This window comes from Tamandua tetradactyla, chromosome 17, assembly GCF_023851605.1.
Source record: "Tamandua tetradactyla isolate mTamTet1 chromosome 17, mTamTet1.pri, whole genome shotgun sequence".
In the NCBI taxonomy this organism is placed as follows: Eukaryota; Metazoa; Chordata; class Mammalia; order Pilosa; family Myrmecophagidae; genus Tamandua; species Tamandua tetradactyla.
The window spans coordinates 15,205,094-15,232,498 of NC_135343.1; the positions used below are offsets into that span (position 1 = coordinate 15,205,094).

Sequence of the window (27,405 nt, forward strand, 5' to 3'; positions counted from 1 at the left end):
ATAAGAAAATTCTGATCAATCAGACATATGAGGATAAAATTAGATCATCTATGTTGAAATTATTCATAAACTCTAAAGTATTTTCAGTTTTTAAAAATGCTAGCATATATTCTAAGTGTTAAAATTAATTTTAGAAATGCTCATGACAGGTTAACCTAACACCAATAATTCCTATAACTCTCTCTCTCCAATCATCCTTGGAGAAGACAACAGTCTTCTCTTGTTCTACTGTCACATCCACTTCGCTCACTATACATAATCATTTTCCATACAGCTCTTATCCTGACCATCTTCCATTAAATCACTAAGTATGTTGGTTCAGGAGGCACCTAAAAGCCTCCAGTGATGCCTTACAAGCAAACAACCCACAACTAAAAAATGAGACAGCATCAAAACTCACTGTGAACTCAAGGTGAATAGAACATGTGCAGTATCCAAGAGCAAAGCTTCCCATCTCGGGCTCATGCCCCCGTTCTGCCAGTCCAGCATGACGAGTGTTCCCTGACACAGGAATAAGAGAGCGGACCCAGGGACCTCAGCACAACAAATGATCCTGCAGCTCTTCACAAGCCACTCAGGGAGGCAGCTGCAGTCCACCGAACAGAGAAGCAAACTACTAATCTGGAAAAATACAACACAAATAACGCATACAAAGCCTCTAAAACTCTTCAGAGCTATTTCAAAATATAAACCCAAAATTTCTTTCCCCTGAAACATCCCAGGAAAAAAATAACTGAACCTAAAGGTAAGAAAAAAAAATTAAAAATTAAAAAAAGCCTTGACAAACACTAGAATTATTATACTAAATTTTCAAAAAAATCAAAACCATGAATATGAACCATTTTGCCATTTTTAATGTACTAATAGATTGTAACACAGCAGCACCTTCAGGTGGATAAGTTTAACTCATTTTTTTTGAGTGGCTATTTGAGAAATAAAAATCTTAAATTTCATCCAATGATAATTATTTTCATGTGATCTCATAGGATAATAACTAAAATAAGTTTCTAGATACCAGAATAAGGGAAAAAGATCTTTAATGGTATAAATACAAGGATTGTGGTCTAAATTATCAAACTATATTTTCCATATGGAGCAAATTCACTGAAAATTGACTCTAACATGCTTACCATTTACATAATTTGGGTTATCCTTAATACAAAAAATATGTTTATCAGAAAGCTATTTCTGTGTATAACTATACATTAATCTCAGCATAATTTTACTGATATATATTATAAATACTTTTATGATATGAATGAAAGATGGAACTGAACAAATACATTAGAAAAAAACTGGAAGGATAGTCACCAAAAATGTTGATGGTGATTACCTTTGTAAGATGGATTATTACTATCTTCTTTTGACTTTGTCTGGATTTTTATCTTTATTACAAGAGAAAAAGGTCATCAGAAAAATTTAGACTACACCAAAAAAAAAAAAAAAAGGATTTCACTTCTTTAGAAATACTTTTAAAACATATGTCCAAGTCTCAATAAAGCACAATTCTTAAGGAGATGCACTTACCAAATCAGGAATCTTTTCAGGAGGATCAAACATAGTCTTAATAAAGAGAATAACAGCTAATCCAGATGTGCTCTGAATTGTTTGTAAGAGGTCATCTATTCAGCAAAGAAGCAAAAAGCATGTATTAAATGATGAATATTCTAGTACAGTGGCAAAAGTAGATGCTTTGGAGTCAGACAGTCCTGGGTACAATTTCTAACTCGACCACTTCCTAGGTAAGCAGGTCTTGGGAAAGTTATTTAATTACCTGGGAAGTTTCTCTTACGTATAATGGGAAAAAGTTACACCTATCTAATACAATTGTTATAAGGTATAAATGACTTTTATGCCCAGTACATACATATTCAATAAATGTGATTCCTTCCTCTCTCTTCTATCATCTTTCTTTTCATCTACTGTCTTCCAGCACACCTAGTAACAACATCTGTCCCTTCTCCTCCACCAATGCCTTTGTATCCCATATACTTTATCTTAAAGAGATTTTAGGGCTTATACAAACAGCCTACATCAATGCTAATTATAAAATTTGCTATCATTACCACTGTACCCAATGCAACCAGTCTTGATTAGACATCTTCTTTTTTGTTCTACCTCTTTTAGCTTCCATTTGTGAGAAAGTATACAAAATAATATGATGAACCGTTCAGCATAAGGCAAGATGTATGACAGACATATAAATTACCTACTTAATAAACATTCTACCCTTCATCCTTGCTAAAAGAGCTGTGATGTTGACTGGGACAGCCATGTGCCCAGCCAAAGACAAGAAGATACTTGCTTTATTAGTTTTCCTTGCAAGGAAACACATGGCAAGGCTCAAGCCATAGGGTACTTTTGTTTTTCCAGATGAAAGGTAAAGATGCAGCTGGCCCTCCTTCTTCCTGCCATGAGTACAGGCATGACATCTAGAGCTGCCACAGTCGTATGGTAATCATAAGGCAACAAGCATGAGGATAAAAGTCACTAAAGATGGCAGAGCAGAAAGGCAGAAAAAAATCTGGGTCCAGACTGTGCACACACGTTTTGGACCACCTGTCATGTGGGGCAGAGGGAAAGCAAATTTGCTCAAGTCCCTGAAGTTGGATTTTCTGTTACTTGCAGCTAAACACTTTATTGATACATGAAGCCTTAACATTCTGGGGAAGAATAGGTATCAGCAACTTTTCATACTGAAATTGTCTTTCCTGTATTTCACTAAACAGGCTTTCTTTTAGATTTATGAACTGAGATTAACAAATTCCTCTTCTAAAAAGCAAATGTCCTCTGAAAAGTTAACCATAAATTACGACTTAGTAAAAGTAACATTAATTGCTTTACCTTCCTTTTAATATCTATCTGACATTGCAGACAAGAAGAAAAATGGAAATATTAACTGGATAGTAAGATAGCTAGGACTTACATTAGCTAGCAGAGTTAAAAATAAACAATGAGATAATATTTTTTCCCATCTGCCTAACAAAACCAGAGTCAATTCTTGTCCCTTATAAGCAAGAACCCTGAACAGAAATCACTTAATGCTTTTCAAAGTTAAGTTAATATCAGTACATACGTCCTGATATAAAATAAGAGGTGAAGAAAGGGTAATTTAATTTTCTACATGAATACTTCTATGTTAAGGATCACTCCTTATGGTAGTCTTCTTACTACAATATAAACACAGAGAAAACTACCAAAAACAATTATATAGCTTAATGAATTATTAGAAGACAAACAACCTTGTACTCACCACACTAGGACAAGAAATAGAACTTGGTCACCCAGCCCAGAAGGCACATCTATTTTCCTCATCCCAATCACACACCATCCCTCTCATCCTAAGCATTATTCTGACATTTATAGTTATCATTTCCTTATTAATTTTCAGTTTTATCCATGATAAATGCATTCCTAGACTCTATAGTTTAGTCTTGTCTATTTTTTCTTTATGTCTTTTTTTTTTCCCCACATGGGCAGGCACAGGAATCGAACCTGGGTCTCTGGCATGGTAGGCAAGAATTCTGCCCCTAAGCCACTATCACATTGCCCTTGATATGTCTTTTAAGTTACTTTTAATCTAAGGGTGCTCCCGCCATCTCTTTATTTTCATTAACAAGGTTTCTCTGTTGACAAACACTGGCCATTTGACCTGCTGAGTTTCCACAATTTGGATGTTATGGTTTGCTTACTCCTGTTGCAATTCAAGATGTTACTCTGTCCTTTCTGCAAATTGGCAGTAGTTTCTGCAAATTGGCAACCTACAGACTGGATCATTCTCAAATTTCATCCCTTTGGGGAAAGACTACAATGATGACACCAAGAGGCACATGTTATCTGGTTGTCTCTTTTAATGTCAGCAATTGTTGATGCTTAAGGCCTGTATTAATTCACTGGGGTAACAAAGTGGTAATGTTTTAATGTTATCATTTCTTTTTCATATATTAACTGGAATATTTTTATAAAGAGATATATCTCCTCACCTGGTTATTCAGTAGTACAGTTCATGTGGATAGAAGCAGTATATGAGATATAAAAAAAGGATTTGGACCACCTCATAGTCAGCAACTATTGTTATTATTTGAAGATAACACCTCCTACTAAGAAATGTACGGGCTATACTACCTTTCAAGAGCTTCCCTCCAAATTTGAAAATTTCCTCTGAAGAATTTAATTTTGCTATTTAAAGTCCATGGCTCTTCATTTGTGCATAATCTGGTCATTCCCTGGAACTTTGGGTATTTGAGGGACACCTGAGACACAGAGATAGAGCCCTGTAGCTATGAAAATCAGCATTACCTCATATAGCAACTGATAAAAACATTGAAAAAGTGATCAGACTTCAACTAGAGATATGAATGAAGCTGATCTGGATAGGATCAAGTAAATCAGATATAGGGTAAAGGATGGCATGGTCCCTATTTTAAAACTCCGACTTCTGTGTGAGACTAAAGGAACAGATGTTTATTTGGTACAAAATTTATATTTTTGGTAGCACACTATCTAATTTAACTTGTATGGTCAGTTTATCTGAACACCATAATTACATGGACTCTTGAATACGGTGTGAGATCTTGTTGGTTTGTATAAGTTAGTGTAATTCCCCAATACATCCCAGAGTAATTTGGAAAAAGAATAAAAAAGTATTTGCAATGCCCCCTTGAGGGACTAGGAAGAAAGGAGGAAATATTAAACTTCCCCACCTGGGGAATTCCTGATATTCTCACAGCATTGAGAACAACCAAGTTCATAGGACAAGCCATAGATCCTGGAGCTCATTCCTATGAAACTTACTCCTGCAAAGGCAAAACTAAACCAACTTATAAGTGCCTAAGAGTCACTCCCACAGCACTTCTGTGGCCTCTCTCTCTAAGTCAACTCTACAGGTGAAATCACTGCCCTCTCCTCTACATGGGGAATGACTCACAGGGGTGTATATCTATCTCCCTGGCAACGTGGGACATGACTCCCAGGGATGAGGTGAGAACCAGCATCATGGGCTTGAGAAAGCCTTCTTGACCAAAAGAGAAAAGAGAGAAAGGAGACCAAATAAAGTTTCAGTAGCTGAGAGAGCTCAAATAGAGTCAAGAGATTATTCTGGAGGTTACTCTTACATATTATGTAAATATCCCTTTTCAGTTTTTAAGTGTTTTAGGTTAGCCAGAGGAAATACCTGAAATTGTTGAACTGTATTTGAGTAGCTATGATTCTTGAAGATGACTGTATACTATACAGCTTGTATGTGTGACCATGTGATTGTGAAAACCTTGTGACTGACACTCCCTTTATCTAGAATATGGACAGATGAGCAAAAAAATAAGGAGAAAAAAATAAATAATGAGAGGTGGAAACAAGGAGTAAGAAAAATTGGGTAAACTGCAATACTAGTGGTCAATGAGAGGGAGGGATAAGAAAGTATGGGACATCTGGGGTTTTTCTTCTTTCTTTTTATTTCTTTCTCTGGAGTGATGTAAATGTTCTTAAAATGACCACGGTGATGAATATACAAGTCTATGATAATGTGAGCCAATGACTGTAAATTTGGAATGGACTGTATAGTGTGTGAAGATATCACATAAAAGTATTTTAAAAAATAAAATAAAGTCTATGCTCATGAACACTAAGATCGGGTTTTCTGCTTTATATAAAACATACATACATTTACAAAAATCCTCCATATTATTATATTGATACCTTTAAAATCATGATACCTTTAATGATACCTTTTCTTTCTTTAAAAGAAAAACCATTAAAACCACTATAATCCAAGGCCTTTAACTATCATATATTTCATACAATTATTAGGAAAAGTTGATTGATACACAATTATAATCATCATTTGTACATTGTTACACTTACCATCACTTAAAAACTTGGTAAAAATACTCAGCAAGGTACACATGCTTTGCCATAACGAAGAATTGGAAGCTTTCCAAAGATTTTCCTGGAAACCTTGTACTTTCTGTACTAACGTCATTGAAACTCTAATGCCTACCAATAAGTCGTTCATCAACTGAGTTTGAACAATATGATTTCCAGTAAATTTTCTACAAAGAAAAGACAATATTACAAAAGAAGATTCAAACAAAAGCATCATCATTTTCATCCCTTTCCAAAATAAACATACTCCAAAGGGCCAAAACTAATTTTAGATTATAGAAGATACTCATATCTCTCCCTTTCATTCTCATAAACATTCCAATTATGTGGCATTTATTGCAACCTTTCAATACTCTTAACTTACCTCAATATTTCTTGTTTTTCTCAGTCAGTGACTAATTTCACTTTTGCATTTTAGAAATCAAGAGTGAATAACACAAATTTACAAAGTTGACCATTCCACTGACCTTCTATATTCACCTTCATCTGTCTTCCAAGATGGCAGACTCTCCTAGATTTTGCCCTCCTTCACTATCACTCCAACTCAGATACCTTGGCTAGTTCTTCCTCTTTTTCCTGATCTTTTAATGTTAGAGCTCCCCAGAACTCAATCCTTTGTTCTCTTCTCTTTCTCATCTAATTCACTTTCCTGGGGCTGATCTTCCCTAACTCATGAACTATAATTTATGATCTACATGCTGACAAATCCCAATTTTTTATCTCCAGCCTAGACCTCTCTAATTTCAGACCTATATATCTAACTGCCTAATCAATATCTTCACTTGGATATATGAACTTATCTTTAACTCCATCCTTGATGCCTCTCCCGCACATCCTATCCATAAGGAAATCCTGTTGACTGCAACATGAAAACATATCCAGAATCTGGCCACCTCCACTGCTACCATCCTGGCCTGAGCCACTTGTATCTCTCCCTTAGACTAAAGCAACAGCTAGCCAACTGGTCTCATAGTTTCTATCCTTGCTCCTCTCAACACAGCAGCCACAGTGATTCTATTAAAACTTAAGTATGATCAAGTCACTCTGCTGCTCAGAACCCACACTGGCTACTCATTTTACTCAGAATAAAAGCCAAAGTCCTTCCTATGTCCCAGAACTCTTACGGTCCCATCACTTATCACTTGTTCCTTCTCACTCATTCCTCTCTAGCTCCACTTCGCCCTTGCTGCCCTTTGAACACAACAGGCACACTCCCACCCCGAGGGTCTTTGCACTGGATGTTCTCTCTGAGATACACTGCAGCCAGATATTCGCATGGCTCACCATCTCTCTACTTCAAGTCTTTGTCCAAACATCACTTTCTTAACATCCTATCTTCACCATCTCTCTGGATCCTCTTTACCTTGTTTGGCTTGTTCTTTTATTCTCACAGCACTTACTACTTTCTAACATACTATATAAGTAACTTCTTCTGTTTAGGTTTATAGCCTGACACTGCCAAGTAGAATGAAGCTCCACAAGGGCAAAAACTTGGCTTTGTTCACTGCTCTATATCAAGAGCCTAGAATAGTTCCTGGAACATAAGAGGGGCTCAAAAAATATTTGTTGAATGAATGAAGGGATGCCTAACATCTTGCTCTTCTTCCCCATAAAGACTGTCCCTACAAAGTTCCTTGTATCCAAATCATCTCTAGATCTTTCTCTCCTTTCCCAGTGGAAGGACCATCCATCTTACTATCTGTGATCAATCATCATATCTTACATCTGCACAGAATGTGCTCCCTCAGCAATCTCTCCTATCCTGAACCTCTCTTCACCCTTCTCCCATCTATTTCTTTTTTTAACTGCTCATACTTTCAGTGTAATGCTAGAAAACCACCTCCTATCGTAAGAGCTTTAAGATATTTCCCTACATTTTTTTTCTAAAAGTTTTATGGTCTTAGCTCTAATATTTAGATATTTGATCGATTTTGAGTTAATTTTTGTGTAGGGTATGAGATATGGCTCCTCTTTCATTCTTTTGCATATGGATGTTCAGCTCCCCAAACACCATTTATTGAAGAGGCTGCTCTCTTCCAGCTTGAGTTGGCTTGACTGTCTTATCAAAGATCAACTGTCCATAGATGAGAGGGTCTATTTCTGAACACAATTTTATCTTACTGGTTAGTATACATATCTATATGCCAGCACCATGGTGTTCTAACCACTGTAGCTTTGTAATATGCTTTAAAGTCAGGTAGTGTGAGACCATACAATTCATTTTTCTTTCTAAAGATATTTTTAGCTTTTTGGGGCACCTCTGAATAAATTTGGTTTTGGTTTTTCTATTTCTGCAAAATAAATTTGGGGATTTTAATTGGTATTACATTGAATCTATAAATCAATTCAGGTAGAACTGACATCTTAACTATATTTAGTCTTCGAACCCATGAACACGACATGCCCTTCTAATTATTTAGATCTTCCACGATTTCTTTCAGCAATTTCTTGCAGTTTTCTGTTCATAGATCTTTAGTATCCTTAGTTAAATTTAGTCCTAAATATTTGATTCTTTTGATTATTATTTTAAACGGAATTTTTTTATTTCCTCCTCAGATTGCTCATTACTAGTGTACAGAAACATCATTCATTTTTTTGTTGAACTTGTACCCTGCCACTGTGTTGTACTCATTTATTTGCTCTAGTAGCTTTACTGTAGATTTTTCAGGATTTTCGAAATATAGTATCATATCATCTGTAAACAGTGAGAGTTTTACTTTGTCCTTTCCAATTTGGATGCCTTTCATTTCTTTTTCTTGTCCAACTGCTCTGGCTAGAACTTTCAGTATAATGTTGAGTAACAATGGTGACTATGGACATCTTTGTCTTGTTCCTGATCTTAAGAGGGAAAGATTCAGTTTTTCCTCACTGAGGATGATGTTAGTTCTGGGCTTTTCATATATTCCCTTTATCATGTTGAGGAAGTTCCCTTCTATTTCTATCTTTTGAAGTGTTTTTGTCAAAAAAGGATGCTGTATTTTGCCAAATCACTTCCTGGGTCAATCAAGATGATCATGTGGTTTATCCACTTTGATGTGTTGATATGGTGTATTACATTATTTGATTGTCTTATACTGACCCATCCTTGCATACGTGGAATAAATCTTTCTTGGTACTTTTAACATGCTGCTGGAATCGACTTGTAAATATTTTGCTGAGGATTTCTGTATCTATATCAAATTAAAGAGATTGGTCTGTAATTTTCTTCTCTTTGTAGTATTTTTGTCTGGCTTTAGTAGTAGGGTGCTGGCTGTTTCACAGAATGAGTTAGGTAGCTCTCCCTCCTCTTCAATTTTTTTTGAAGAGCTTAAGCAGGATTAGTACTAACATTTTTTTGAATGCTTGGTAGACTTCACAAGTGAAGCTATCTGATCCTGGACTTTTCTTTTTCAGAAGCTTCTTCATGGCTGATTCAATCTGTCTACTTCTGATTGGTTTGCTGAGGTCATCTATTTCTTCTTGAGTCAATGCTGGTTATTCATGCCTTTCTAGGAAGTTGTCCATTTCATCTACGTTGACTAGTTTATTAGCATATAGTTGCTCATAGTATCCTCTTATTACCTCCTTTATTTCTGCAAGACCAGTGGTTATGTTCCTTCTTCCATTTCTGATTTTATTTATTTGCATCCACTCTCTTTTTATATTTTGTCAGCCTAACTAAAGGTTCATCAATTTTATTGATTTTCTCAAAGAACCAACTTCTGGTTTTACTGATTTTCTCTATTGTTTTCATATTCTCAATTTCATTTATTTCTGCTCTAGTCTTCATTACTTCTTTCCTTTTGTTTCCTTTGGGCTTAGTTTCCTGTTCTTTCTCTAGCTCTTCCAGGTGAACAGTTAATTCCTCAATTTTTCCTCTTTCTTCTTTTTTTAATATAGGCATTTAAGGCAATACATTTCCTACTCAGCACCACCTTTGCTGCATCCCATAAATTTTGATATGTTGTGTTTCCATTTTCATTTGCCTATAGATATTTACTGATTTTTCTTGTAATTTCTTCCTTGACCCACTGGTTGTTTAAGTGTGTGTTGTTTAGCCTCCATATATTTGTGAATTTTCTGGCCCTCTACCTGTCACTGATTTCTAACTTCATTCTATTATCATCTGAGAAAGTGTTTCGTATAATTTCAGTCTTTTTAAATTTATTGAGACTTGCTTGTGACCCAGCTTATAGTCTATCCCTGAAAATGATCCATAAGCACTTGAGAAAAATGTGTATCCTGCTGTTGTGGAGTGTAATGTTCTGTAGATGCCTGTTAATTCTAGTTCATTATTGTATTTTCAAGATCTCTGTTTCTTTATTGGTCTTCTGTGTAGATGTTCTATTCATTTACAATAGCAGGGAATTGAAGTTTCCAACTATTATGGTACAGGTGTCTACTTCTCCCTTTAGTGTTGTCAGTGTTTGCTCATACATTCCAGAGCACTCTGTCTCAATATACAAGTATTTATGATGGTTATAGCTTCTTGTTGAATTCTTCTTATTATTAATACATAGTGTCCTTCTTTGTGTCTTTTAACTGTTTTACATTTGAAGTCTTATTTTTTAGATATTGGTATAGATACCACTGCTCTTTTCTGATTGTTTGCATGATATGTATTTTTCCAACCTTTCACTTTCAACCTATTTTTGTCCTTGGTCTAAAAGTGAGTCTCCTGTAGACAGCATATATAGATGGGTCCTTTCCTTTAATCCATTCTGCCACTGATGTCTTTTGATTGAGAAGCTGAATACATTAATATTAAATGTTATTACTATAAAGGCAGTACTTTTTTCTACCATTTTGAGTTTTGGATTTTAAATGTCGTATCTACTTTTTTCTTCTTTTTACCTTTACTGATAGTCTTCATTCCTATACTCTTCTCCAGACCTCTATCTCTTATCTTTTCCTATCTGCCAGTAACGCTCCCTTTAGTATTTCTTGTAGAGGCGGTCTCCTAGTCACAAATTCTCTCAATGATTTCATTTGTCTGAAAATATTTTAATCTCCCTCTCATTTTTTGAAGGACAGTTTTGCTGGGTATAGAATTCTTGGTTGACAGTTTTTCTCTTTCAGAATTTTAAATACATCATATCACTGCCTTCTCACCTCCATGGATTCTGCTAAGAAATCCACACACAGTTTTATCAAGCTTCCCTTGTATGTGATGGATTGCTTTACTCTTACTGCTTTCAAAATTTTCTCTCTTTCTTTGACATTTGACAATCTGATTAGTAAGTGTCTTGGAGGAGGAGTATTCGGTTCTCTTTGGGGTATGCTGCACTTTTTGGATCTGTAATTTTATGTCTTTCATAAGAGCTGGGAAATTCTCAGTAATTATTTCCTCCATTAGTCTTTTTGCTCCTTTTCCCTTCTTTTCTCCCTCTGGGACACTCACACACATATATATTCATGTGCTTCGTGTTGTCATTCAAACCCCTGTGAGCCTGCTCATATTTTCCCATCCTTTTCCCTATATTTTCTTTGTGTGTTGATTTCAGGATATTCTATCCTCTATTCACTAATAATTTCTTCTGCCTCTTCAAAACAAAACACTCAAATATAAGAATCATTGGTGTCCCAGAAGGAGAAGAGAGGAATAAAGGGCTAGGAAGGGTAGTTGAGAATATAATGGGGGAAAACATCCCAAACCTTATAAAAGACATAAATATACAAGTTAAAGAAACCCAAAGAACTCCAAACAGAATAAATCCAAATAGACCTCCGCCAAGACACATACTAATCAGTCTGTCAAATACTGAAGAGAAGCAGAAAATCCAGAAAGCAGCAAGAAAAAACAATCCTATATACAAGGGAGTACCACAAAGGGTAATTTAAATAATACGAAGAAAAAGAGGGAAAAGAATATATAGATCTGACAAATAAAATAAAAAAAAAGATAAGATGGTGGAATCAAGAAACGCCTTCTCAGTAATAACTTTGAATGTTAACTGACTAAACTTACCAATTAAAAGATACAGATTGGCAGAATGGATTAAGAAACATAATCTAGCTATATGTTGTTTATAAGAGACTCATCTTAGACACAGGATACAAATAGATTGAAAGTGAAAAGATGGAAAAAGATTTTCCATGTAAGCTGTAACCAAAAGAAAGTAGGAGTAGCTATATTAATATCAGACAAAATAGAATTTAAATGTAAAGACATCATAAGAGACAAGAGAAGTACACTATATACTAATTAAAGGGTCAATTCACCAAGAAGATATAACAATCATAAATGTTTATGCTCCCAATCAAGGAGCTCCAAAGTACATAATACAGACATTGGCAAAACTGAAGGGAGCAATAGATATTTCAACAATAATAGTAGGAGACTTCAATACACTACTCTCCCCTATAGATAAAACAACCAGACAGAAGATCAACAAGGAAATAGAGAAGTTAAATAACTTGATAAATGAATTACACCTAACAGACATATATACGTCATTGCACCCCAAAGCACAAGGTTATACATTCTTCTTTAGTGTTCATAGAACATTCTCCAGGACAGACCATATGTTGGGGCACAAAACAGGTCTTTATAAATTTAAAAATACTGAAATTATTCAAAGCACTTTCTCTGATCACAATGGGATGAAGCTGGATCTCAATAACCACCAAAGAACGAGAACACTCACAAATATAGGAGATTAAATAACACACTCTTAAACAACCAGTGGATCAAAGAAGAAATTGCTAGAGAAATCAGTAGCTATCTGGAGATGAATGAAAATGAGAATACAACTTATCAGAACTTATAGGATGTGGCAAAGGCCATGCTGAGAAGGAAATTCATTGTTTTAAATGCCTATATTAAAAAACAAGAAACAGCATAAATCGAGGACTTAACAGCAAACCTGGAGGAACTTGAGAAAGAACAGCAAACTAACCCCAAAGCAAATAGGAGAAGAGAAATAATAAAGATTAAAGCAGAGATAAATGAATGGGAGAACAAACGAATAGAAAGAATCACTAAAACCAAAAGTTGGTTCCTTGAGAAAATCAGTAACATTGATGGCCACTAGCGAGACCGACAAAGGAAAAGAGAGGATGCAAATAAACAAAATCAGAAAAGAGAAGGGATGCATTACCACAGACCCTGAAGAAATAAAAGAAATCATAGGAGGATACTATGAACAACTATACACCAACAAACTAGACAACTCAGATGAAACAGACAAATTCCTAGCGACACACAAACAAGCCACACTGACCCAGGAAGAAATAGAAAATCTCAACAAACCAATCACAAGTAAAGAGATTCAATCAGTCATCAAAAATCTTGCTACAAAGAAAAACCGAGGGCCAGATGGCTTATGGATGAGCCTTGAGGACATAATGCTGAGAGAAATTAGCCAGACACAAAAGGACAGATACCGTATGATTTCACTTTTATGACCAGCATAAAGGTATAATCAGAGGCTTATAATACAGAATATAGGGGACTTAAAGAGATACATAGAAGCTAGAGATGGGTGAACCATTAGCTAATGAGGTTGAACTTCAATGTAAGGGAATAGATAGGAGCGAAGGTGATTCTCTACTGGGTCTAGAAGTAATATTACCATATTTGAAGATGAACAAGATAGAAAGGTATCCCACTAACTCACACTAGAAATATAAGTTCTCATAAGAATTACTTCAAAGACTTCATTCTTGTATAAAGCGTGTTTAAGTCCAAGATACAGGAGGAAAACTGCTATTGCATGCTATGAGCTATGTTCAAAAGGAAACCATCAAAACTACCACAGCAACAGCAGAGGTAAATAATGGGGGTGAGGGGTAAGAGTTAAGAGGAGGTTTAGATTTCCTATCTGGTGAGGGTGTATTTATTGGTTTTCTGTCTCTTGGGAACAATGAAATCATCTAAAATTGAAAATGTTGATGGACTGTGGACTTTGGGTCTTCAACACGATGCCCGATGAATGCAGGTGGCTGAAAGATGCACTGACGGAGTAGATTGGCGAACGAAGGTTGTGCTGCTACAAAAAGGGAACAACGCCGTGAGGCATCCAACAAGTGAATGAACACGCGAGACATTTGGTGAGACAAAATAAGCCAGAAACAAAAGAACAAAAATGGCATGGGCACCTTTAGAAAATGCTTATAAAAAACAGGACCTAGATTATAGGCTTTTAGAGGGACACATTAAGTCTGGACTGGTGATTATTTCTGGATTTGAGTGGCTGTTTTATATATATAACCTGATGTTTAGAGATAAGAAAGAAGCCGAACAGGTTGGGGTTAAAGTAATTCAGAACATAGGGGTAAGAAGACAGTGTCTTTATTTTAGAACCACACATATTCTTTGAGAGCAACAGAAGAAAGGTTTATTTGATCTGGAACTGAAATTTTCTGTAGTGCATAATCTAATTCAATCTATCTATTTAGCTCAACTGAAACACACAAAGCACAGAATAAGAAAGAGGTCCTTTAATCCTATACAGATTATTGTAGTGCCTGGAAACATCTTAGAATATATTAACCGGATAATCAAAAAGTATTGGCAAAGTCCCCTGAGGGAAGGGAGAAAGATTATGGAACTATTAAACCTTACCATCAGGGAATTCCATGATACTGTGTCAAACTTTAGGGATACCCAAATCAATAGGCCATGCCCTTGATCATGAGGCATACTCTTGCAAAGCTTATGTAGATAGTGGAGAAGCTTAGACAACTTATAGGCATGCCTAAAAGTTACTTCCGGAGGACCTTTGTTGTTGCCCAGATGTAGCCTCAGTCTCTCTAAGTCCAACTCTGCAAATAAAATCATTGTCCTCCCCTCTACTTGGGACATGACATGATTCCTGGAGACATGGGAGATGACTGCCAGGGATGAACCCAGACCTGGTACCGTGGGATCAACAATTCCACCCTGACCAAAAGGGGGAAAAGAAGGGTAATTAATAAAGTATCAGTGGCAGAGAGAGTTCAAAAAGAGTCAAGAGGCTACTCTGGAGGTTGCTCTTATGCAAGCTTCAGGTAGACCTTATTACCTATCATAACTTGCCAAGCCCCAACCAGGACTATTCCAGCCAATCCTAAAGAACACCTAGGACAATATATAAGATTCTACAAGGGTTCCAGGCACTAGGGTAACTTTCCAGAAACCTGCAACCTCCAGATGGGTTCCTGGTCCAGGTAAGGACTGAAACCTAGCCCAGCCTCTCCAGAACATCAGATAGTTCCATCTCCCTATCCCATATTAGTGACAGACCTTCCAATATCAAAAATTTAGAATTGCCATAGCTCAAACAATCCCAAACAGACAAATGGAAAGATCAAAGGTGATGGTGAAATTACACATAGAAGACAAGACTTAACAAATGAATATAAATGCTGAATCATTAAATTGATACCTCTTTTAGTTTCCAGTATTTTACAGCAGCTAGAAGTAAAAACCTAAAATTGTGAAATTGTAACCCATGTCAAAGTCTGAAACATGTTCTACAAATAATTGTGGTGGTGTGCTTTGAAATTTATAGCTTTTGCTTTTGTATGTACGTTATTTTTCACACAAAAAAAAAAGGAAAAAAAAGTTGATTGTGATGATAAAAAAGTATTTAAGCCCTCTAGCGTCCTATATTCTGGAGCAGCTAAAAGGAAAAATATGAGAGGATCATATGGTAGCCCATGACAAACTCTGGGATCTGTCCTGTAACCAGTTGTTGAAGAGTGCTTTGAAAACTATCAGTTCTTTATTTCTTTGCTTTGTATATATGTTATACTGTACAATAAAAGAAGTTAAAAAAAAAAAAGAATAGGATGCTACAAAAAAGGACACTCAGTGGGAGCAGAGGGGAGAGTGTCTCCTTTTCTCATTTACTCTTATAATAATTTATTATTTGTTAAAATAATACTTTAACCTCTTAAACCCCTAAAAATTAAATTTAAACATTGAGCTCTAACATCAATGAAGAGGGATGGAAAGGAGTATATTCTGGAAACTTTTTAAAATTTTCTTTTATAAAAATAATGTATAACTACAAGTATGCATGCACATATGCACAGATATATAAACATGTAACACTTGCCTGTTTTCTTCTGTGATTTCAATTAAACTCCTCTGCAGGAAATGAAGCACTGAAACAAAAATAATAAAATGACAAACCAGAAAACTAAAACTTGAACCTTAACTTCAATACAAGAATATACTTTAAATCACTATTATCTAAAATGATTTCTAGAAATAGAAATTTAAAAGGAAGGAGCACGACGTACCTTAGTTACCTGCAATATATACCCACTGTAATAATGGGTATGAGACACAGTTTAAAACCAACATGGAGATCAGCTGGTTTATACAGGTTAGTGTGATACCTTAATATATCCCAGAGTAATCTGGGCAGAAGATAAAAAAGTATTTGCAAAGTCCCCTTGAGGTACTGGGGGAAAATGTGGAAATATTAAACTTCCCCACTTGGGGAAGACCCAATATTCTTACAAGCATTGGGAACAACCAATTCAACAGGCCAAGCCCTTGATCTTGGGGCTTCCCTCATGAAACTTATTCTTGCCAAGGAAAAGCTAAGGTTACTTACAATTATGCCCAAGAGTCACCCCCCCCAGAGAACCTGTTTTGTTGCTCAAATTTGGCCTCTCTTACTCAGCCAACTCTACAAATAAACTCACTGCCCTCCCCCTTACACGGGAAATGACTCCCTGGGGTGTAAATCTCCCTGGCAATGTGGAACAGGACTCCCAGGGATGAGCCTGGCCCTAGAATCGTGGTATTAAGAAAGCCTTATTGACCAAAATGGGGGAAAGAAATTAAATAAAACAATGTTTCAGTGGCTAAGAGATTTCAAAAAAAGTCAAAGGTCATTTTGGATGTTATTCTTATGCATTATATAGGTATTCTGTTTCAATTTTTGGTGTAGTGGAATAGCTAGAGGGAAATGCCTAAAACTGTTGAATTGTAATCTAATAGCCTTTATTCTTGAAGATGAATGTAAAACTACATAGTTTTAAAGTGTGAAAACCTACTGGACTGACACTCCCTTTAACCAGTGTATGGGCAGATGAGTAAGAAAATAAAGACAAAAAAACAAATAAATAATAGCGGGTAGGTCAAGGGTATGGGATGTTTTGCGTGTTCTTTTTTCCTTTGGTTTATTCTTTTTTTTTTTTAATTAAGTAAAAAAATTAACAAACAAAACATTTAGAAATCATTCCATTCTACATACACAATCAGCAATTCCCAACATCACCACATAGTTGCACATTCATCATTTCCTAGTACATCTACATCAATTTAGAAAAAGAAACAAAAAGACAACGGAAAAAGAAATAAAATGATAATAGAGAAAAAAAAAAAACTATACGTACCATACCCCTCACCCCTTGCCCTCATCTACCACTATTTCAAACTGAATTTATTTTAACACCTGTTCCCCCTATTATTTATTTTTATTCCATATGTTCTACTCTTCTGTTGGTATAGTAACTAAAAGGAGCAACAGACATAAGGTTTTCACATTCACAGAGTCTCATTGTGAAAGCTATATCATTGTTCAATCATCATCAAGAAACATGGCTACTGGAACGCTGCACCACACCCTCAGGCAATTCCCTCCAGCCCCTCCACCACACCCTGAACAACAAGGTGACATCTACTCAATGCGCAAGAACAACCTCCAGGATAACCTCCCGACCCTGCCCAGAATCTCCCAGCCACCGACACTTTGTCTCATTTTACTCTTCCCCCTTTTGGTCTTTGGTTTATTCTTATCTTTATTGTTTTTGGAGTAATGAAAATGTTCAAAAATCTATTGTGATGATGAGTGCACAACGATATGATGATACTGTGAACCACTGATTATATACTTTAGATTATATGGTATGTGAATATATCTCAATAAAATTGCATTAAAAAAAAGAGCAAGAGAGTGAAGAAGTTGGATTTAGCTACATATCTGCTCAGATTCTTCCCTCACAAAATGGGGACTTTCATTAGTCAAATGCTCCTCACCTCGATGTCGAAAACAAGACTAAATATTCATTTAGGACATTGCTTGAAAGAGGTACAGAAGAGGACATGTTATAGAAGATCTATATACTTAACTGTATTACTTTCATTAAACTTTACAAAACGTTTCCAATTTTTACCATTGTAAGCAAAGCTCTTATGTACATTCTTAAATATTTGACCACATGTGATTATTTTCATTTTTTAACCCAATATAATAAAGATGTCATTTCACTATTTAAAAAAAAAAAATGACTCCACAATTAGTCACTTCTCAGAATAAAATAAAATAATACAACTTACCATTTTTAAGCAGATTATTAACACTTGCCCTACCTGTGGGGGAAAAATTAACATTGGTAAGGAGTTTCAGGACCAAAGCTAGCGTCATTTAAAAATGGCAATTATTGGTGGCAGATATTAATTAGAAAAAGAACCAGAAGAATGCTGGCTTACCCACTTTAAAGTTCTCCAGACAGGAAGATATATTGCCCATTACTTTCCTGTAGGAGTACAGATCAGTAGTATTCAATTCTTCCTGAAGATGACAAGTAAAACTATGTACTGCCTCAGTCAGAAAACATTCAGGTAGGCCATTTAGTGAGCTAGAAAAAGAACCAAAAATTAAAATTCTGACAACCTAGTACCACAGTAATATGTGAGAAGAGAAGGGAAATCACACAACTGTAGGAAAATTGAACTAAATTTTCATACTACAACCAAAAAACGACAACTTCATGCCATTATTGGAACTCCCTGGTCTATCATCTCTGGCCTAGTCTCTCTGCTTCCATCTTGTCCCTCTGCATACCCCCAAGCCATTCTCAACAGAGTATCCTGAGTGACAGCACTGTAACACTGGACAAATCATGTTACTCACCTGCCTTAAGCCTTCCAATAATCTCCCCTCTAAAGCAAAGTAATAGCCAAAGTGCCTGGGGACCTGAAAGACCCCATGAGATCTGACTCCATCATAAGATCTCTGATCTCACTTCAATACCTAGATACAATAACCTTGTTCTTTTCCTACAACACACCAGGGTCTTTGCTCTTGTTATTTTTCTCTACCTAGAAGACTCTTTCCTTAGATATCACTCCCTCACCCCTTTAGGTCAATCCAAATATCACCTTATCAATAATATTTGAGCAAAGATAACTAAAGTGACCACGATTTTTTAAATTGTAACCCTTACCCCATCACTAGCACTCCCTTTCCCCTATCTCTGCTTTGTTTCTCCACAGCACTTACCACCATCCAATATGCTACCTATTCTATTCATTCCACCTATATTCTATTTCCCCCTTAGAATACGAGCACCATGCTAAATAGTTTTGTTCCCTTGTACCCCCAACACCTACAAGATGCCTGACATATAACAGGCAGATGATAATAATTCATTGAATGGATAAATTAAACTTATGTCAATTTTACCTAAATGAATCTAAATCAATCAAATAAGTGCTTTTTTTTTGGCATGGGCAGGCTCCAGGAATCGAACCCGGGTCTCCAGCACAGCAGGTGAGAATTCTGCCACTGCGCCACTGGTGTACCACCCAAGCAAGTGCTTTTTTAAATGACTAAGTTCTAAAACTTCTCTAGAAGAATATAAATTCAAAAACAGGAAAATTCTGAAACAGCAATGAGATGACTTGCTCTGAAACATATTAGGCCATTTTATTGAATCACTGAAAATAAAAGTGTGGTATGAATGTACGAACAAACAGACCCAAGTCTAAAAACAAACCCATGTTAACATAGGAGCATAGAACATGACAAAGATGCATATGTGGGAAAAAATGGACTATTCAACAGTTTGGGACAAATGGCTCCTCATATGGAAAAGAAAAACTAAGTTGTATCTATACCTCACACTACACTCAAAACTTAATTCTAGATGGATTAAAAAATCAAACAACAAAAAAAATAAAAGCAGTATAAGAAAGTACAAGCAAATATTTGTATACAGTCCTGTTTTAAAGAAAGCATATCTGAGCAAGATATGAAACCCAGAAATCTACAAGAAACAGAGAAAAATGTTAAAAACAAGTTAAAGTAACAAAATTAAAGAATATATTTGGCACATAATCTATGTGGAGCTCCTATAAATCAAGAAGATGTTCTAAAAAATGTACAAAGGATATGTAATCAAAAAAATAATAAAACAGCCAAACTCAAAAAACATTCAAAAAAAAATGTTCAATTTCACTAGTAATCTGGGAAATGTAAATTTTATAACAAGATACCATTTCTCGCCTATCAGATTATAAAAGATTTAAAGATTTCCAGTACAGGAAAGAAATGAAGAAATAGACCTTTTCATTCACTGCTGGTAGGAGTGTAAACTGGAATAGCTTTCTGGGAGGACAATTTGGCAAGATCTACCAAAAATTGTACTAGGCACAATTTTTGGTCCAGAAATTACATTTTTAGGAATTATCTTAGAGAAATATGCTTATATAATATTACACATGGTTAAGAAAATCACTGCAGCATTGTTTGGAATAACAAAAACTCAGAAACAAACTAAATATTCATTAGTGAGGAACTGGTACGTGTAATACAGTACATATAAATTTTGGAACATTATGGAGTATTTATTACTGTTAAAAAGAATTAGGGCTGGGCAGGCAATGGTGACTCAGTGGCAGAGTTCTTGCCTGCCATGGTAGAGATGCAGGTTTGATTCCCAGTGCCGGTCCATGTTAAAAAAAAAAAAAAAGAATTAGGACCATACTGATATGAAACTATCTCTAAGATTCTTTGCTGAAAAAAAAAAAAAGTTACAGGCTACGTAAAATACAGTCCAATTTATGTAAAAAATGAAAATTCACGCACATACACAAAAGTCAAAAAAAAAAGTCTAGAAAAACTGACACAAAAAACTTCTATCAAGTGAGATGACTCAGAAATAGTGAAAGAGGAGTTTCATTTTTTCATTTACGGACATCTATATTGTTTGAAGTTTTTATATCAAGCATATACTCCTATATTACTTTTGTAATTTAAAATATTTTTAAACCCAGAAGAGATGGGACAGAGAAAAAAAATAAAAGATTATAGATTTAAACCTAACTTCCAACAATCATATTAAATATTAATGGACTTAACAAGAGTCAACAAACTATGGCCAATGCCCACAGCCTATGTTTATAAGGCCTGTGAGATAAGAATGCTTTTCACATTTTTAAAGAGTTATAAATAAATAACTAAATAAATAAATCACAAAACAAATCATCAGAATAAATTTATAGGCAATACATTTCACTTCAGTTTTATTAAACTAGGAAAGAAGCTTTAAATATTGGTTACTTTTTGTCAAATTCAGCATTTATAATACCCCCACTACTCTTTTTTTTTTCCTTACCTCACTAATACTTTCTTCAAGGGATTCTTCAGACTCAAAGAAAGATAGATGCCTGTTAAAATATCCAAACAACTTCGAGTAGCAGGATCACACATGCCATTTTTATCTGCCTTCTCCAATAAAGGCACAATCTATAACAGAAAAAATTCAGAGCCATGGTAATTTTTTCTAGTATTAAGTATAGAAGAAAAATGGTTCCAAATACACTTTTAAATCTCAATGGTAATATGTGAAATGTTTTCTACACTAAACTACTAAAGATACTGATTGAAACACCTATTTCAATTGTTTTAACCTTCTTAACCCATGTCCCTAACTCCAACTTCCCCCTCCAAACCTCCACACCTACCTTCATTAAGAATTACAGACCTGATAATGGTTTAAAGCTTAAGAATATTGTAATTCTATTGAAAAACCAATGATACATTTAATTACTTTCTAAACATATTTTGCAAGTTCATATGGCAAATCCAAATAATAAAATACTAATGAGAACAATCTACATAATTTTTTATTTTATTTTATTTTATTTTTTTGCATGGGCAGCCACCAAGAATTGAACCCAGGTCTCTGGCATGGCAGGTGAAAACTCTGCCTGCTGAACCATCGTGGACCGACAATCCACATTTTAAATTAATTTTAAATGTGCCTATCAAAAAGTTTTGAAGATTCAGAAAAATAGAAATGATACTTTTTTAATCTCCCCAAAAAACGGTATGTATTACTCTATCTGATTTATAGCTACAACTGTGATGGAAGCCTAAATACGACTTCTATTGCTTCTTTGAATAAAAATATATTAATCTTCTATAATGAAAATATAAATTAATAGAAAAGAAAAACCTATTCTTTTATGACACACTGATATTACATTGATACACTGATATTAAAGAACTGGCAACCAAAAATAGTATGTCATTTAAAAAGTCTGTAACAGCATGATAATCTTCAAAATGTATCAATTCAGTCTTACCTGCTTGATATCATGGATTTGTGACACTCCATCCGTCAACTGTACACAATGTAACAGTAAAGAAGCTAGATTTTTCCCTTCCATATCAGCAAAAGCTATATAACACACACAAAAAAATTTCTTCAATGATTTAACAATATATGCATGAGTTTACCTATGTTATACATTCTATAAAATTTAAATATCTATAAACCATAAAAGCAAGTAGAACTTAGAACATAGAATTTTAAGAAAACAACCTTAAATCCAAATCTGAATCTATGAACATGGAAAAACTAAAGAGTTTGAACGTTATGTGATATGAGATTCCCAGAGATTGAAATGTTTGCTTGTAAACTGAAAAAAGAAGTATAATAAACAAGTAAAGTTAGAAATCACTTACATCTCAAAGTTTCAAGGTCCTGATGACAAACTGTCAACGCAGCAACTTGCATTTCTTTCTTCTTTTTAACTCCCATTTTAAACAGAATTAATAATAGTCACTGCAAGAAAGAAGAGCATAAGGCATTATTTAAAGTAGGGTTTCTCAAACTTGGCATTGTTATTTTGGACAAGATAATTCTTTGTTGGGAGGAGGGAGGCTGTCCTATATTGCAGGATGTTTAACAACATGCCTGGCCCTCTACCCACTAGATGCTAATAACAAACTCCCCACCTAACACTCCTAATTATGACTACCAAAAGTTGTTTCCAGATAATGCCAAATATCCCCTGGGAAGGAAAACTACTCCAGGTTGCGAATCACTGGCACAAGGACTTCTGCTTTGACAAAAAAAAAAAAAAAAATTAAGCTCAAAAGAGTTTATTCTTGTCTAAAGTTACTTTTATCTACTGTTCCAGTTTTTGTATTTTAAAATACAGCAAACCTTCATTTTAGTAAAAAGAAAGAAACAAAGGTGGTTTTTCAAAAAATAAACTGGGCCAAACTAACCTCAATGACTTACTAAGCTGACAAATTAGGAGGTGCCATAACACACTGGATCTTGATTTCTGCAAAATATTTGTTAAAGGGAATTCTTGCATACTATCCTTGTGAATTTACTTTTAGTTCGATCAATGGATTCACAATGGGCTGAACAACTATATTTACAGACTACACATTAAGTCTTCTAGAGAGGAGTCTCAGCAAATGTTACATGGCTCTTTACTTAGTGCTGCTAGCATTTTTAGCAGTGTCTGTGATACAGACATTAGGCATAATGAATTTACAAAAGGCACAGATCTGGGAGATGCTAAATGACAGAATCAAGATTTAAAACAGCCCAAAACACCTGAATAATGAGATAAATGACATTTGCCAAGATGAAATGGATATAAATGCTATGTTTAGATTAGAAAAAAATATACAGAATGGGATAGCGTGGGAGGCAAAATGTGGTTTGAAACTTCTCAATTGCAAGCCAACAGCACAACATTGCTGCTACAAACCACATTAGAAGTCATTTACATCAAGGGAGTTTACAACCCCTGGGTCAACTCACATAGGCCAGGCAACATGTGGCCATACTTTATGAAGAGGCCAGAAGAAATGATGGAGTTTCCAATGAAAAACCAGATTTCCGAAGGGCCTAGAGAGCACCTCTTTCAGAGAGCACCTCCGTTAACCAAGGGTGCTTTGGCCTGGACAAAGGAATAAGAGGTGCTTAAGAACAAGTACCTTAAAATAGTTGCTGGACTATTATGGGAAAAGAGAGAGTAGATTTCTTTCGTATTGCCATGGGATTAGGCAGCAAATGCTTCAAGAAGGTAGATTCCAGCTCACTACAAAGGAATAATTCTATGACCTAACTATGGAATGGGCTGCCTTTTAAACACAGAATTTCCCAGCACCAGGAATGTCCAAACAAAAGCTGAACGAACACTTTCTTTTGACCTGGACCCCTTCAATGCCTCCCAACTGGGCTCCTCACTTTTATCCTTGTCTCCGAAGAGTCCCTTCTCTTCACAATGGCCAAAGGAATCTTTTAAAAACCCTAATAAAATCTAATTGCTCTACTGCTTAAAACTTTCCAAGGACATCCATTTATGCTTAGAATAAAATCCAAACACCTGACCATGGCCCTCAAGACTCTAAATAATCTTGCCCTGTTTTCCTCTGCAATCCATCTCGAGGACTTTGTACTTTCTGATTCTCTTATTTCCATCTAAAGGGATTTTCATTTTGCTGATCTTTCTGCCTGTTAATGGTCATCCCACCAGAACTTTGCAAAGCTGACTCCTTCTCATTATCCAGGGCCCTGAAAGACTGTCACCTCCTAGAGAAGCCTTCCATAATCACTCCATTTTCTACACATATGCCACTCAAACACACAAACACAGTTTTTTTCAGTAGCACTACTACCTGAAAGTACTTGTATGTAGCCGTTTTCTTTATGTCTGCCTTCCCTAGAGGCAAAACCCATGAGGGCAGCAACTTTAATCTATCCTGTTCACTGTTGAAATTCTCAGTGCCCAAAATAGTGCCTGGGTCATAGTGAGTGCTCAATAAATATTTGATGAAGCAAACTGATTAATGCCTTCAACAGTAAGAAGGTGGGCCACCTGGTAACTAACGTCCAATCATATCTAAGTGACAGTCGAAGGTGGGCCACCTGGTAACTAACGTCCAATCATATCTAAGTGACAGTCTAGTCCCTGACAATGAAAGCCCTATGGTACAATCGGGAAGCAAGAAATCAATACAGCAACGGCATGTGTATAACCACTTAACTGAGAAAGGAAATAAAAATGTACACAACTAGAAGGGCACTGACAAGAAAGGAATTTTAAAAGTGACATGATGAGATCTTTAGGAGAATAATTGAGGATCGCTTCCTAGGAACATAACAGTTTTGTATAAAAGTTAGAAGAGACCGAAGAAGATAACTGAGGAGACTATCCTCTGCTGAACGTAGCACGATCGTACCTGGGAAACCTCAGAACTGCACAAAAATAGGCCCGTGCTTCGGGGTACTCAACGGATGTCTAAATGGATCAACACGTGTCCTGATGAACCGGGCCTCCCCAGTGGAGAAAATCCTGGGCCCAGCAAATCATACCCTCTCTAGGTCACACTGGCTGCCTCCCTTTTCAAAGCTCCTTCGCTCCCAGATACATCTTTCTCCTGATGCCCGCAAACATTCCCCGGGTGACTTCTGAATCACGTGGAGTCGGAGAAGCAAGAACGGAGGTAAGTGGCTTAAGTGCGGTCACCATGGAAACATAGCTACCGGAAACCAGGTACACCATAGCCAAATTCTCGCGATACTGAAGGCTGGGCACTACTGCACAACGCCGGACGGCCCTGACAATCCGGCCGCGATGAGCGCCAGATAGTCACGAGCGGCGCCGGCTCTGACGGACAGGATGCCTGGGTGCCAAACCTCGTGCCCGTGGACGTCTGAGAACAGCTGCAGCTCCTTGGAAAAGTTCCGGAAGCTGGTCGAATTCTGCGGCCTCTCCGAGGGTCCCAACGTGGTCGGTTGTAGACTACCGGGTCGGGGCGGAGGTTGGAGGTGCGCCTGGAGGAAGAATCATCGCGATAATTGACCGAAGGCAGCTCCGCCAATCACGAATTCGAAGACGTCGTGATGTCAGCGGGGAACTGGCGTTCTCGAGCAGATTTAAAGTAAACGCTGGGCGGTCCTGCAGGTGTGGGGCCAACAGATCCCTGTGGGGTTATTACCCATCTCGATCGATCTGTTTGGGAGCCTAGAGTATAGCCTCCACCTCCCTGGCTCCTTTGCCTAATCTAGACATTACAGTCTTTCTCCGACTCACTTTAACCTGCCCCCAAACAGAAAATGACGTCCGGGTAGCGGGAAAGAGGAGTCCAAAGACTTGAGAGACAACGAGATGGAATGAGGCGTGAGGTGGGACTTGAACTGAAGCCACAGTAAGGATATTAACTAAAATGAAAAGTGCTGAAAGGAATTAACGCGTGTCAAAGTGCGTTTATTCACTCAACAAATAGTTACTGAGCTCTATATTGGAAGTTGCCAGGCTCTGGCCTTGAAAGTTGTTCTTCTAATTAGGACAAATATATTTTATGCAAATATAACCAAATCGTCAGATGACTCAGCCCTTACAGAGATGCTGTGAACTTTGTTTGTACATGTGAACTCATGAGTGTGTGCAGAAATTCTCTACCGCAATTTTTTCCAAATATTTTGTACTTTGGAACCGAAAACAATAGGAACATGTAGGTATAACTGAAAAATTTCTTGAAATATTTGTCACTTTTAACAGGAGTTATTGTTCTGAGATTTTCTTTTTATCTTTTATTAAAATATATGTGGTTCCAGGGTGGTGCAATGGTGGCTCAGTGGCAGAATTCTCGCCTGCCATGCCAGAGATCTGGGTTCAATTCCTAGAGCCTGCCCATGCCAAAAAATACACATACATGTTAAATATATGTTGTTTCAGGCCCACTCAAATAATTAACCATCTGTGAATGAAACCTTTTTTTTAATTATTCTGGCTAAGCCATTTAAAGGAAGGAGCAGAGATTGTGACTCTCATGAGAAGGTTGGCTAGGAGGCAAACATACACAACAAACATGTTGTGTTGAAAGGTGTTTACTAATCTGGAAAAAATGAGAAGGGAAAATGAGCGTGGAAGGGATAGGTGTTGCAATTTTAAATAGGGTGGCCAGGTAGGCCTCAATGAGTAGATGGCATTTGAGCAAAGGTGTGCAAGAGATGTGGACACCTGCAGAAAAGTATTCCATACAGAGGGAAGAACCAATACAAAGGCCCAGGTGCTGTCTGTTGGGCGGACAGCAAGGAGGCCAGTGTGGCTGGAGCAGAGTGAGCAAAGAGGTTCAGACTATGTAAAGCCTTATAAGAACAGTTGTAAGGACTTGAATGTTGACTCTAAGTGAAATTGGGGAGCCATTTGGAGCAGAAGTATAGTAGGAATTCCTGGAGGTACTGTGCTGAGAATAGACTGTAGTGGAAGCAGGAAGACCAGCAAGGAGGCTATAGCTGTAAGGCAGGCAGGCAAATTGATGTTGACTCAGACCAGGGTGGTGCCAGTGAATGGGATGAGGAGTGGACGGATTCTGGATATAACCTGAAAATAAAACTAACAGGATTTTCAGAAGGATATGATATGGAGGGTGAGGAAAAAGCACTTAAGGATGACTCTGAGGTTTCTGGCCTGAGCAACTGAAGGGATAAAGTTAACATTGGTGGGCTGGTAGGGACAAAAACCTGCTTGGAGCAGATTTAAATGGGTTTTAAAAAGACTGG

The 27,405-nt window shown here is 36.5% G+C and overlaps 1 protein-coding gene across 12 annotated transcripts in view; it reads right to left on the reverse strand.

Moving 5' to 3' along the window:
- THADA (THADA armadillo repeat containing) overlaps nucleotides 1-25,696 on the reverse strand; it is a 456,651-nt gene extending 430,955 nt beyond the window's left edge. For 5 of the 12 annotated variants that reach the window (XR_013164234.1, XR_013164232.1, XR_013164233.1 and 2 more), the window contains exons 1-10: nucleotides 25,537-25,696; nucleotides 22,557-22,656; nucleotides 22,175-22,269; nucleotides 21,202-21,332; nucleotides 18,293-18,441; nucleotides 18,140-18,172; nucleotides 15,903-15,951; nucleotides 5,860-6,047; nucleotides 1,528-1,622; nucleotides 401-621 (exon numbers count right to left, since the gene is read on the reverse strand). Coding sequence is in view for 9 of the 12 variants with exons in the window: in XM_077134100.1 (XP_076990215.1) it covers nucleotides 401-621; nucleotides 1,528-1,622; nucleotides 5,860-6,047; nucleotides 15,903-15,951; nucleotides 18,140-18,172; nucleotides 18,293-18,441; nucleotides 21,202-21,332; nucleotides 22,175-22,269; nucleotides 22,557-22,632 (1,037 nt within the window). In the remaining 3 variants the exon portion in view is untranslated. The other 7 variants (XM_077134101.1, XM_077134104.1, XM_077134102.1 and 4 more) reach the window with 5 other exon arrangements.
- Nucleotides 25,697-27,405: the final 1,709 nt, after the last annotated feature.